This window comes from Gymnogyps californianus, chromosome 7 (genome assembly GCF_018139145.2).
Source record: "Gymnogyps californianus isolate 813 chromosome 7, ASM1813914v2, whole genome shotgun sequence".
NCBI classification, from domain to species: Eukaryota; Metazoa; Chordata; class Aves; order Accipitriformes; family Cathartidae; genus Gymnogyps; species Gymnogyps californianus.
Window position 1 is genome coordinate 25928234 of NC_059477.1, and position 12957 is coordinate 25941190.

The window sequence follows — 12957 nt, forward strand, 5'->3', positions numbered from 1 at the left end:
TCTTCTCCATGCTGCAGGGTCCCTTCAACATAGTTTTCCATAACACTGAAGCTGTCCCAGACCTGTTGTTTACCAGATCTGATATAACCCCTTCTTAAGTGGAGGGGCTCAGTGGTGTACACTGTTCAAAGTGCAGGTGATGCATGGATTATACAGTGCCATAACAATGTTTTCTGCTTTTATTCTGTTTCTTTCATAGGAATTTCTAATACTTGATCTGGGTTTTTTATTACTACTGAGCACTGTGCTGATGTTTCCATGGAACTATCCATCACAGCCTCTGTCTGGATCTTGCTCCTGAAGAGCAGCAATCAGCTCAGGGCCCATCATTTCAAATGTGAAACTGGGACTGTTTTCCTTCAGGCACACCATTTCACATTTATCTACCCTGCTTTTCACCCTCATTTTACAACCCAATCAGTCTCATAAGGCCCCTCTCAGTCCAGCCTTGCCCCCATGAATCATCAGAAAACTGCCACCTCAGTGCTTGTGAAGGACAGAGTCTTACAGGCCCCCTGCCACTGAGGTAACTGACCATTTACGTTCTGTGAATTTACCCAGTAGTGAAATAAGGATTACAGGCCTATAATTTCCTAGAATACTTTCTAAAGATTAAAATAATTTCCCACCTTCTCAGATACAAGTACTAAGAAAATTTTAAGTAAGATGTTGCACAATACTGTTAGTAATTCAGCTCTTTCATCTTCAAGTTCTCTTAGCAGTATTAGGTGGATGGCTTCTGACCCTCATAATTTGTTAGTGCTATTGAAAACTTTTTCATTGCCTTTTTTCCTTTTCACATTGACCCCATTTCTTTGCTTTCCTTTCCCCAATCCAGTCATCTTTTCCAGCCACAAACTTGCCTCTCTTCTACTCCAAACATGACTCTTACTGACTCTCATGTGGATTGGCACCCTCCTCTCCTCTCCCTCTCTACGAAGCCCTTATATTTCATCCATGCCTACAACACTTCTGGTTCTTTCTCCCATCTCCCCTATTGCTCCTCTCCCCACTTGTATCAGAGGTCATATTCTCTTAAATCCCAGCTCTATGCTTTTCCTCCTTAAGCCTATTGCAATCCGCAGAAAACACAGAGAAGAGGGCTTGTTCTCTTATAATGTCCTTCAGGCTTTCCAGCAACGCTGGCTGGATGCCTTCCAGTGCTCTTCCAGCCAGCACTAGAGACTTTAACTGGCACAAAAACCACTTTCACCTTCAAAAAATGCAAACCCGAGAGCACTATCTACTTCATCATTCCTCCCTGCACTTCAACTCCTCAGCCTCTTCCATCTCTTGTAAGCTCCCTAGGGTTCCACGTTAACTGCTATCCCCTCAAAGCAGACAGAGGTGACACTATGAACAGCTTAATGAAAAGGCTACTCAATGCACAGAAATCACCAAAAATAGCAACCAAAATGTTGTGGGGCACAAAGGAATGCAAAATAATACTGACAGTCTCATGCTGCTGTACAATAAACCACAGGTATCTTCTTACCAAGGGAACTGCATTCTGGTCTGATTATTTATCTCAGAAAAGAATAGAGAAAAGATGTAGAGGAATTCAGAGACAAACAGCAGAAAGAAAGAGGAGCTTTGAAATTTCTCCATTTGGAGACAAACTGAAGAGGTTGGGACAGTTCAGAAAGAAAATTCAAAAGAAGTGATGTATTAAAAATATTCATAAGTTCTATATTAAAAGTTAACAAAATACCAACAATAAAAAATCAAAAAGGTAAATCAGGCATTCTCATATACCTTGACCTCATAATGACTATTCTCATAATACAAGGGAAGCCACAGCGGACTAAATTCAAGGCATCAATCTAAGCCTAAAGAAAGGAAATATTTCCACAAAACTATGTGTAAGCAGCCAACCATAAGTCATTGCTATTGTATCCAATTTGTAGTCAGGAGTATTACTAGCGGAGTTAGATGCAAATATGAAAAATGAGAATATTTGCATCTATGCCAATTAAAAAAAAATGTCAGATAAAGGATACAAATTTGTATGTTTTCGGGCTTGGATGAAGCCTGAATTAGAGGACTAGGAAACATATTAGCTGACAATGTTCTTACTAAAGTAGTAAATTATGCCGTAAGTCCCTGCTACAGGGTTTAATTTGCTTTGTTTTCAGTCTATTTACTGTTAAGAAGAACGAAGTGTTGGCTGTACCAGAGACAGGGTAAGAGATTGCTACAGTGATCTCACTGTGGTTTCTGTGTCCCCAGGATAACTTTCTGACCTGCATGAAAAAGCCCTTCTACTCCTGTGTACAGAATACAAGAAAGTGGAGGAAAGAATTTAATTAATTAGGAACAATAAGAGAGCTTTCATTAAAAATCATGAGGCAAAAGCCGTCCCCAGCCCCAGGAGACAGAGATTTGACGTGCTCTGGAGCAGACTCCTGTGAGTCAGCTGGCAGGAGAAACCCATGCACACTGTGCAGCCACATCCTGTGCCTGGGGCGCTGCCTCGTGTCCCATCACAGACCAGCAGAACCTGACCTCCATCCCATGCTACAAATTCAAATCTCCTCTACCCACAGCCTGTGGAACACACACTCCCTCTCTTTATGTGTGCAGGAGACCATTTTCAGATTTCTTCACATATTACTTTTGTTCAGTGCAGCCTTATTAAACACTCGCAGGTTCGGGCCTAAGGCATTTTAAATTTCCTGCACAAAACACATATACATCAACAAAACCTTCACTTTCGGTTTTGAAATACTGATGGGACTAACATACTGATCATTTGCCTGCCAGGTTATTTTCTTACTTACCATATGCTGGCTGTGAAGTTTTTCCAGAAGGGTGTTGTCTGTGCCTTTGGGGAATCGACTCTCTTCATTCACCAAAGCCAGTAGACCCAGTTTCTAAAACCAAACAAGAGATGGGCTTTTACAGTCAGCAGAAGCTCTAACTACACAGTACCAAGCCAAGAACTGGACATCTGGACAGCACATTGAGCAATAACCCCTGAGTTATACCCAGCAAAGCTTGAGCTGCAAGCAGAATTCTGGCCAGTCAACACATTCAGCAAGCAGAACTTAAGTGGAGATGATTTATAAAAAATTCACATTAAGGTTTTACTTAAACACTGCTCCCTGTCTAAAATTATGACACCCTCCCTAAGCTTACTCTCAACAATGAGCAGAGATCTGCTTTCTTAAGCTGGGACTATGGCTAGAACAGCTCACACTTTTGCCAGGTCATGATGGGAAGAGGATCTAAGCAACTGCCTGTTTTTAAAACCAGGAAACCCCAGGGCAGGTCTCAAGACAATCAGCAGTCCCCGCTGTGATCCCTGGAAACTGTCACAGATAACTGCTCACCTTCTCAATAAGGTCCAGGCACTCTGCATTATCCATCCAGTCAATGGCTTCCCAGTTTATCCCTTCCCTGACAGTCAAGAACAAACAGAACAAAGATGTGAAATGCAAGATCCAATGCCCTGAGGTGCAGGAGAACAGAAGTAGTTGAGCGCAGCAGCTGTCCCAGGACTCAAGACGATTTGCAGGAATGAGGCTTTGCCATGGCTGAGGAAAAAGAATAGGACACACAATGCACTGCTAACACAAGGAGATGGAAGTAGGAGACAGCCTTTCTTATCCACCCCAGTGATTTGGACTGATGCTCATCTTGTAGTCACTGAGCAAATTCCACACCAAGCACTAAGAAATTGTAATTGCTCTCAGTTGCTCTTTCAGGAGTGATGACCATCAGCCCAAGTGGTGGTGATGATGGACAGTCTGATACACAGCTTCAAGAGTCAACTGCTGACCCACCAATCTGGAAAGCAGGCCTGAAGCACATCTGCCAGAAGACTGAACCACAATTCATAGGTCCACCAGAAGAAGAGACAGAAGCAACTTTTCAGGGAGAGTTTTGAAGAGGATGGCACAGATAAGCTTTGGCCTGACATGCAGGGGACCTACAGGGTGGCCCTGCATCTTTCAGAATGGGAGCTGATGTAGGTACAGCAGTGCGATAAGTGTGCTTTGAAAATCATCCATGAAATTCTGTAAATCTGTGCTGAATGTGTTTTCCCCCCTCCTCCCACCTTCTTACACTCCTATAATACAGGCCGTTTCTGTTTTCAGAGAAGCCTGGGAATAACTCTTGCTCAGGAATCCAAGGAAGACTACAGGCTATGTGCGAAGCTACTTACTGACATTCTGATACAGACACTTTTCAGGTGAAGGCTAACATTTTGAAGATAGCGAAGCTGTTGTCTACAAACCCTTCAGCCTAGGCTTCATGCTTCCAGGTTCAAAGCATTCAGAAACCTGTGGGCAACAGTTGGAAGCAACAAACTGGAATAATTTCTGAACAATGGGAAGAGCTATTTATCCCCCACAGGGAACAGAATATCTTATCCACTTAATGACAAAAAATACCAGTTCACAGTGTTCCAGATTTTTGCAACAATGGGTGTCACAGAGGCCATATATTTTTATAAAAAGACCTCTTGGATTCCTTCTAAGAGCAAGAAGACCTTCCAGAATTGAAGGGAGCAGAGTTTTCTGAAACAAATCAACTCACAAATGAATCAAGTTGTCTCTAGTGCCACAGACCCCTTGTCTAACCGAATGATGAAATACATGGAGCTACTTACTAAACCTGAGGAAGCAGAGCTGATACTGTGAAAGATGAGCTTTAAGCACAACACCCTAGAATAACTTGATGAGTAGTCAATAATAAAATTCTCTTGTTCTTTCCAAACTTCAGCCACAGAACTTAAACTCCTATGTAATCATCAGGAAAAAATCTTTTGTCACTATGATACCATTCGTAACACAAGCTTCCTGCAATGGTGGAATTGGCCTGAGAAGTGAGTGCATAAATAGCCTTGCAGTTTTGTAATCTTTAGAATTTCATGAATTGCCTATTCAACTGTCTCCCTTTACAAGGCTGCTCTCATTTGCCCTCACTGACCCTATTCAATTGCTTCATTCACAAACATAAAGGCTTCTGTTTCAGAGCAAGAACTGAAGTATTTGTCTAGCAGCCTTCTCTAGAAGCAGAAATACTCTAGAACATCCCAGGTACTTCACAAAATACAATCCAATATGAAGCCCACAGAAGAGAAACAGCTGCGCAGAAGGCCCCATGCTCTTTAAACTCAGGAAACAGCCTGATTTAAATCTCTTTGCTGAGTAAAGAGCCCTTTTCACAGCATAGGAATCTCTAGGACAGAAAGAGCTGTCGGATATCTAACCATCTATCTTTAGGGACTTTACTTTTTGCACACCAAGATTCCACCTGCATAACAACACCACTACCTTAGGTAAATCATTACTGAAGTCAGTAGTAAGGCCAGTGACCATGTGTTCTAATGGGTTAAAGCCCAAGATCTTCCCATTCAGCTGAGAGATAGAAGGGAATCTGCACTTTCTAACTACTACAAGGGAGAAAGCTTTTGCTTGGAGACAAGTGACCTATGCTGGCAAAGCACATGGACAGTGCTTACAGAGACACATCCACTGTCAAGGTTGCACTAAGGCCCAGCTACCTCTCCTGCCTTAGTGATAGGGACTGGACAGCACAAAGGAGGAATGATGTCCTCCATTCTACCACCCATGAAAGCAATAGGGGCCCCTCTCCCTCTGTTTGTCACCTGTTGTACTCCAGCTGCTCCAAGGAGAAGATGTGTTTGTTGAAATATTCCTGGAGTTTCTCATTTGCATAGTTAATGTTAAACTGTTCAAAACGATTCACCTGTAAGAAGAAATAAAGATTATAAAACTTAACATTCTTGTCCCTGGGCTCTAAAAGAATCTGTAACAGCAATGGGGAAGGTGCCAGGCCTGGAATAAAGCCAGAGAGCATAGAGGCAAGGGGTGTCAGATGGACATGAAGAGGACAGTATGGGGAGGTCCACTAGGAGAACAGCTTTTGTAGCTCATGCAAGGTTAATTCAGCAGGCCTAAATGGTAGCAAAGAATGCTAAAGACAATCACATTTCTCTTCTTCTTAGGAAGAAAGAAATATAATTCCCTAAGCGTTAGGTCACTGAGCTTTCTCTTCTGTGAAATATCTGAGCAGTCACTATCTGGATGTATGTTCAACATACATCCCTCATCAGTTGCAGTCAGAAGCATTATACACAGGATTCTCAACACAAGGCAAAACAGATGTAAACAAACAATGTGCATGTAGGAGTTGGATATTTAATTTGTATAAAAGTCAAAAATTCAATATTACCTATCACAGCACATCTGCTTAGGGTCTGTGTCACAAACCAGACCTTGAACATCAGCCTACATGAATACAGGTGGCAGAAATGGGCAGCTAAATAGATCTTGCTGCTTCCAGGGGGAAGTGGCAGTGGAGAAATCCCAGAATGCCCTATGCTAACCTAAACAGGATACAAACCAACCCAAATTCCTTCCTATATGCACTGACATCTCCAAAACCAACCCACCCTGCAAAAGACAAAATTCTGACCTGAAAGTTCTCGAAGCCAAAGATATCCAGGATGCCCACAGACTTAAAGTTTTCCTTGCCTTTGATCTTCGTATTAATCTTGCTAATGAGCCATGAAAAACACTGGGAATAGAGCGCCATAGCGAGGGAGTCCCTGGAGTCAGCTGCCTGTAAATATAGAGAAAAAATGAGTCACAGGGAGATGAGAAGGCATAAGGTGCACCACAAATTTCTATGGGACTTCAGGTTCCTCCACTCCAGATGTCTCAGCCACTGTACTGGTTGTGTATGGTGCAGTATTTATATGTACAGACAACATTCAAGTATGCAAATAGCCCAGCCACACACAGATGTACCATGTATGACCTCTGGGTAACTGAACTTGAGAGGCTAAAGGAAGTAGCAAAATCACTGACATCTTTTGGAACAAGTGCTGGGGCAGGGAAGGTGGCAAAATACCTAATGACTAAGCCCGCAGCAGTCATTTGCATCACCTGAGCCAACATTTGCAGTGACAGGCAAGGTATCTCAGTTCAGTACTCCTAGTAGGGCTGTCAAATGGGTGTCCGCTCAGTTTTTCAAAAACTGCTAGGGCAGGATTTAACAAAGTATTCTGTCACCAAGTTACCCTAAAAAATCCCCTCTCCAAAACTTTCCTGCAAACAGCATTATCTTACTGGAAGCCAGGTAGGCCAGCCAACAGCGAGGACACATGCCCCAGAAGTGCATAAGTTGAGAGACCTTTCTGGAGTTGACCCAACATCCCATACAGTGATCATAACCAAGTGTCATAGGTGGAAAAACTAACTTAAATTGTGATCACTAACAGGCAGTAGATAATTGGGTGTATGTAAGTGTGTGGATGAATGTCCAAAATCGAACTTTTGAAATCTCAAGCAAAAGCCTGCTACTTGATAGCTGTAACAGGAATGGGCTGGTTGTAAATTTTGATAACACTTGGACTAAACAAAAGTGGCATGCCCCAAATCCTCTAATTAATAAAGAGACATGAGACAGAACCACAAATTAAGAGGCTGATCGCACACTGTCCTTCTGCACATACACTATTTAGACTGGGAAACCAGGGCTTAGGGTTCTGGAAAGAAGAAGAGGCCAAAAATAAGGGTTCCCAAAAAGAAGACGTGATCACAGAGAGTAGAAAAAGGTGCCAGGAAAGAAGATGGCAAAGATCTTGACTGGAAGAAAGATGCTGGAATTGGGGAAGGATCCTGGAGATCAGAGACATGTGGAGACAAATGTCAGGGTATGCTCAAGGACCTTGGCTGGTAGTTCCTCAGACTGGTAACTGCAAGGAGCTACACAACATGAACCAACACAACTTTCTGCCCGACCCGCCTGGACAAGCAGCAATCTCCCAACTGGGAAAAGAAGCTGACATCTAATGAACATAATGCTGAGGGGTGAGTGAGCAAGTATGTGAAATAATCAAGTAGGGTAACAGCTATAATGTTGTCAATTCATAAATAAACCACAGTATCTAGATCAATTACAGGTTGTTTACTCTGTCTCGCCTGTGACACCAGGGTAATTCCTTCAGTAGGCCTGACCAGCAATGACAGAGATGATATAAATGCACCCTCATCCTCTTCAGTTTTGCAAGCCTGAATAACATGATCTATCCTATTCTGCTTTGCTAATGGCACAGGCCAACTGCCTCTGAATCCTCCCAGCCCCTCTCAGCAAGCTCCTGAGGCCCAGCCTGCAAGATCCTCCTTTTCACCCAATCTCACTGTTTTTCTCCTCCTTTCTGTTCCTGGGTAGTATCTCCTCTCCAGCAGCCCAAGGCCAAGGACACACAGCAACCTCCCTTCTCCACAGAAGAGAACATTTCAAAGCATGGGCACACGCGCCTTTTCAGGGTATTTCTTCTCTCCATCAGATGGTCTGTCTTATTAGTTGGGACTGAGAATGCCCTCAAGGCCATGCCTCTGTAGTGTCTCTGGCTACTCAGTAAGTTGGACTCATTTTCCAGGAACAGGACCTCCCCATCCAGCTGTAAGCAAAGCCGCTTTGCCCACAATATGGCTCAAATGAGATTCTCAAAGGCTCCTTTCATCCTCCCAGCTTTGCCCGCCTTCAGGCCAGTTCATCCATTCAGCCCACTGAAATGTCAAAGCTCAGATGGGTAATGAGCCCATTACACAATGAGAAATCCCTGGCAGCTCTATCAAGGCGTTCCCGCAACAAGTGGGAATAGGTGGGCACAGTACATGAGGGCTTAAGCAGGAACAGTCTTTACAGGCCCAGTGCTCAGTGCAACAGGCTCACCTAGTGAAGACAGCGAAGCAGCAGCATTCACTTGCTGTAACAATTTTCTTGCAGTCTTAGTACTTCACCAGGCTGCAAGCAGTAAGTGTGGGGTCCAACATGCACAAATGGCAGGAACAGCTATACTATCAGGGAAAGCTCTGTTCAGGGAGACTCTTGTAAATCCTACAACTGTGCGCTGTTGCTCTGGACTGCATGGAGTGTCTCTCGCATTATTTGTTATCCATCTTTGTGCGCTGATATAGAAAGATATGGCTTATTTAGGACAGACAGCTGAGAAGAGAAACTGTGGTACTGGATACTGACAATATCTACCACAGACTAGAGGCTGAAAAATAATTTTCACACAATTTCATTGCAAAGAAAGGTCACAGACTATGAAAAAAAGATATAATTTCTTAAAGGCAAAGCTTAGTTTGTGATATATTAGCAGGTGTGTTTGCAGCAAGAAAAGAAGTCACTACTCTGCTGTAATGAGCACTGCTGAGACTTCAGCTTGAATACGGTGTCCAGTTATAGGCACTCCACTTGAAAGATGTGGGAAAACAGAGACAGAAGAAGAAGAAGAAGAGATTTAGAAAATTACTTACAAGGAAACATTGAAGGAACTGGATTGTTTAGCTTAGAAAAGAGAACACCACATGAAAAACTTCACAGAAGTGGAAGCTTATAAGGTGGACAGCTGGGATGTCAAAGGTAATCTAAATATGAGGAAAATCTTTTCAGCTCCAGACTCCGCTGCAGCTAGAGCAGGATACTTAAAGAGGCTGTGAAATTCCTTCCATGGGAAATCTGAAGGAAAGTTAGACAGACATCCGTCAGAGCGAGCCTAGTAACTCTGGTTTCTCTGCCAATGTAGGGGTTGGATTGATAACCCTCTGCAGTCCATGCCAGCACAAGATTTCCATTACAGATGTTCATTTTGCTATAACATGATGCTTCTTCCATCCTAGTAATATTATGCCTTGTTTCCCAGTGTCTTGCATTTTATTAATGACAGACTTTCTACAGTTATCTGTGCATGGACGTAAAACACCAAGAGTGCCCTCAAGTGATCAGCAACACCACAAGTTGAAGTTAGTAGGCACAACACTGTAATGAACCACAGAGAAATGTAACAGACAAGCACGACTGGCTCCAGCACACAGTACAGGTTCAGAAGATGAGAACTACGTATCAGTTTATTTGGTCCTCCTTTGCGGTTGTATGGATACACAAAGAAGCTACTGTGAGGTAACAACCTACCATCTGCTGGATGTTTTGTGCTAACTGTGTGCAAGCTTTTATCTTCCAGCAAATGCAGTGTAACCTGGGAGTTCTGCAAGGTAAAAGCATGCACAAATGCAATTACCACAAAGCATCTGATGTACCTTCTGCATGACACAAGCACGACCAATTCCTGGTGAGTGAAGGTGACTTAAAACCAGTATAGTGCATTGCCATTTCCAAGTTCTGCATGACACAAGCACGACCAATTCCTGGTGAGTGAAGGTGACTTAAAACCAGTATAGTGCATTGCCATTTCCAAGTGAACTCTCCTGTAAAGCCTAAAAAGCAGAGTCAACATTGGGACCTGAACTACCAATAAGGGCAAAATACTTGAGGACACAGCTGAGCACCTAGAGGGTGTAACAGGAAACCCTAAACTTGAATGGATGATACAAGAGGGAGACAGAGGGCCTGGAAATGCAGAAGTGGCAGAAGCAGTAGCATACACTAGGACACTTACCTGTTCCACAGTGAGAGGGGAGCTGATCTCTTCCCCACGCAGAATCATGGACCTCTGCGTCAGTACTTCAGAAAGCTGAAAGGCGTCTAAGCCCAGGAGGTCACTGGCAATGTTCAGCACTAATAACAAAGGAGGACACGCTTTTTTCTCCTGCACGGATCCCCATCACTCATGGGGGATCCATATTCTGCAGCTCAGTGAGGAAATCCCAGGGACTCCTACAAGGCAAGTGACCAAGCCCCAGCACAAAACACACTCCCCTTTACTTAATTCTCTTTGGCATACTCAAAGCTGTAAGCTCACATATCCAGTCTGAGGTAGGGTCAGCACCCGTTGTGGGCCACAGTCAGACACTCTCATAAGTCAGCCTCTCTGCTGACAACAGGAAGAGCAAAGCACTGTGTAAAGCTCAGCACCAGCAAAATATTTATTGAATGAGAAGATATGTTTTCCTAAAGGCACAATAGTGTAGTCTGAGCGTGGGATTGCTAAACTTGGATGTCAAGAAGAGAGGCAATTAACTTCAGACTTGAAGCACTTGTAATATATATTTACTGCTTCTGTCTGTTTAGGGATTCACTTTACCAGACCAGCTGAGATTGGATAACTGTAACAGAGTGCACACTAGCAGATGCTTCAAAGGAAGATGTGGGAAAGTCTGTAACAGACTACTTTTATCTCAAACTCCTCCCTGTTGCTATTTCGTCCTGCTCTTTCAACACAAAAGAGAAACTGTGAGACTGTAGACTCAGTCTGAGAGCATCCAGGAGAACAAATGGATCACAGGGCCACAGCCCAACTAAATCATACCGGTGCTCTGGAGCCATGCATCCTGTGGCAATGCTCTTGCAGGGCTAAACTGCAGGCAACCTGCTGGCAAAGGCACTGCAGACCAGCATAGTGGAGGGAGAAAGGACGATGGAGTGAGCTTTACTGGGGGCCTTATGGGGCTTTGCATGGTCTACCAAGTTGCTAGAGTCCCACTTACCTGCTTTCGTTGTAACCTGGGCCCCGCCAGCTGTCATGAATTCAACGTTTCCCAAATGAAGTGTGCCAGAAAGAAGTTTGAAGATGTCTCTGATTTCTTCAGTGCTGAAGTCCACCACCTTCATGGCAGTCTATGCAAAACCATACAGCCACTTAATTTACTCTGATCCATGTAATGCCCTTAATATACTCTAGCTTACAATAGATTTATGCAGCAAGATTTAAAACCAGGCTTTCAGCATTAACTGCTAGAAGGTTAGAAACAGGTTACTGGATAATGAGGAAGTAAGGCATGTTCCCTCTGTCTTAGTGCCTGCACGTGTGCCAGGGTTCTCAGGACATAAATTGACTTTGAGAGGTAGGACCTAGTTTTCATGCATTCGCCCTGTCAATGGGGCACTCCAGGGTTCTAGTTCCCTTCTTTCCTCCAGGCGTCTCCTCAGCTGAAGTATAAATGCCATGTCACCATTGAAACCTTTGTTGTACAGGAGACATTTCCTTCCCTTAAATCACACCTAAGCAGGAGATATTGAAATCCTAAGCTGACTCCTCTCACCTTGCCTATCTGGTTTCACCTACATTATTAAAGCCCTCAGGCCAATAACCACATATCAAGCAAACACGAACTGCATATTCATCCTGCTAAACCCATAACCTCTGGTAAAGTTACAGATGTCTATTGAAATCTGTGTGGTATTTCAGAATATGCCATTTGCACAGGTGATACTTTACCAGAACATTTCTGGAGAACACTACCTTCAGACCAAACTGTTCCCCCTCTAATGGTCAATGTGAGGCTTCCCGCATCAGGCCATCTAGAGGGCTCCCAGGAACCATTATGGGGTGGGGGGTGGGGTTCACATTCCCCAAAGTCTTCATAATTTTAAATTATTATTCATCCTTGACTGTTGCCCAAATTCTCCCATTTCTTTACACTAAAAACACTCTTTGAGCCTTGTTTGTACCATAAACAGGTAGAGCTGAGTTTCAGACTCATTGAACTCCAAATTTTGGCTTAGGGCAAATAAATTCTGCCTGTGAGATCTAGACCCTGCAGCACGTTTAGCCCATGAGATTGTGCCCAGAAGTTCAGGAGGAGTTAGGACAGGACTCACCATGACCTTACTGAACATCTCTACGTCATTCAAGTTCTCATCTGTCACACAACCAGACTGGTTCAAGTAGTGGTAAGTCTCTGGCTCAGAGAGGGAGAGGCTCTCTGCAACAGAGGAAGAAGAGGCAGGGAAAAGAAAGACAACAATTTATTTAGCAATCAGGCTTTTCATTCTATGATCTTGGTCCCCCAAAACAGCGTGTATGTTTACCATAGGGCGAGTTCATCTGAACATATTGCATATCCCTGAAAAGCCACACCTAGACAGTGAATGCACTGGGGAAGGGGAACAGGAGGGTGTGTGGTAACCAAGCTTGCAGATGGTACACAAAATGATTTAGAACAGTCAAATCCCAAGCTGCAGAGTCACAGAAGAATATTTCGATATTGAATTGACTCAGCAAAAAAAAAA

At 43.5% G+C, this 12957-nt stretch overlaps 1 protein-coding gene across 1 annotated transcript in view; it reads right to left on the bottom strand.

Moving 5' to 3' along the window:
* LOC127018389 (unconventional myosin-X-like) overlaps positions 1 to 12957 on the bottom strand; it is an 88835-nt gene that overhangs the window by 51334 nt on the left and 24544 nt on the right. Inside the window, exons 9-15 of the mRNA XM_050899979.1 lie at positions 12547 to 12650; positions 11433 to 11562; positions 10445 to 10563; positions 6448 to 6594; positions 5618 to 5718; positions 3333 to 3399; positions 2781 to 2873 (exon numbers count right to left, since the gene is read on the bottom strand). Coding sequence (XP_050755936.1) covers positions 2781 to 2873; positions 3333 to 3399; positions 5618 to 5718; positions 6448 to 6594; positions 10445 to 10563; positions 11433 to 11562; positions 12547 to 12650 — 761 coding nt within the window. The remainder of the gene's footprint in view (positions 1 to 2780; positions 2874 to 3332; positions 3400 to 5617; positions 5719 to 6447; positions 6595 to 10444; positions 10564 to 11432; positions 11563 to 12546; positions 12651 to 12957) is intronic.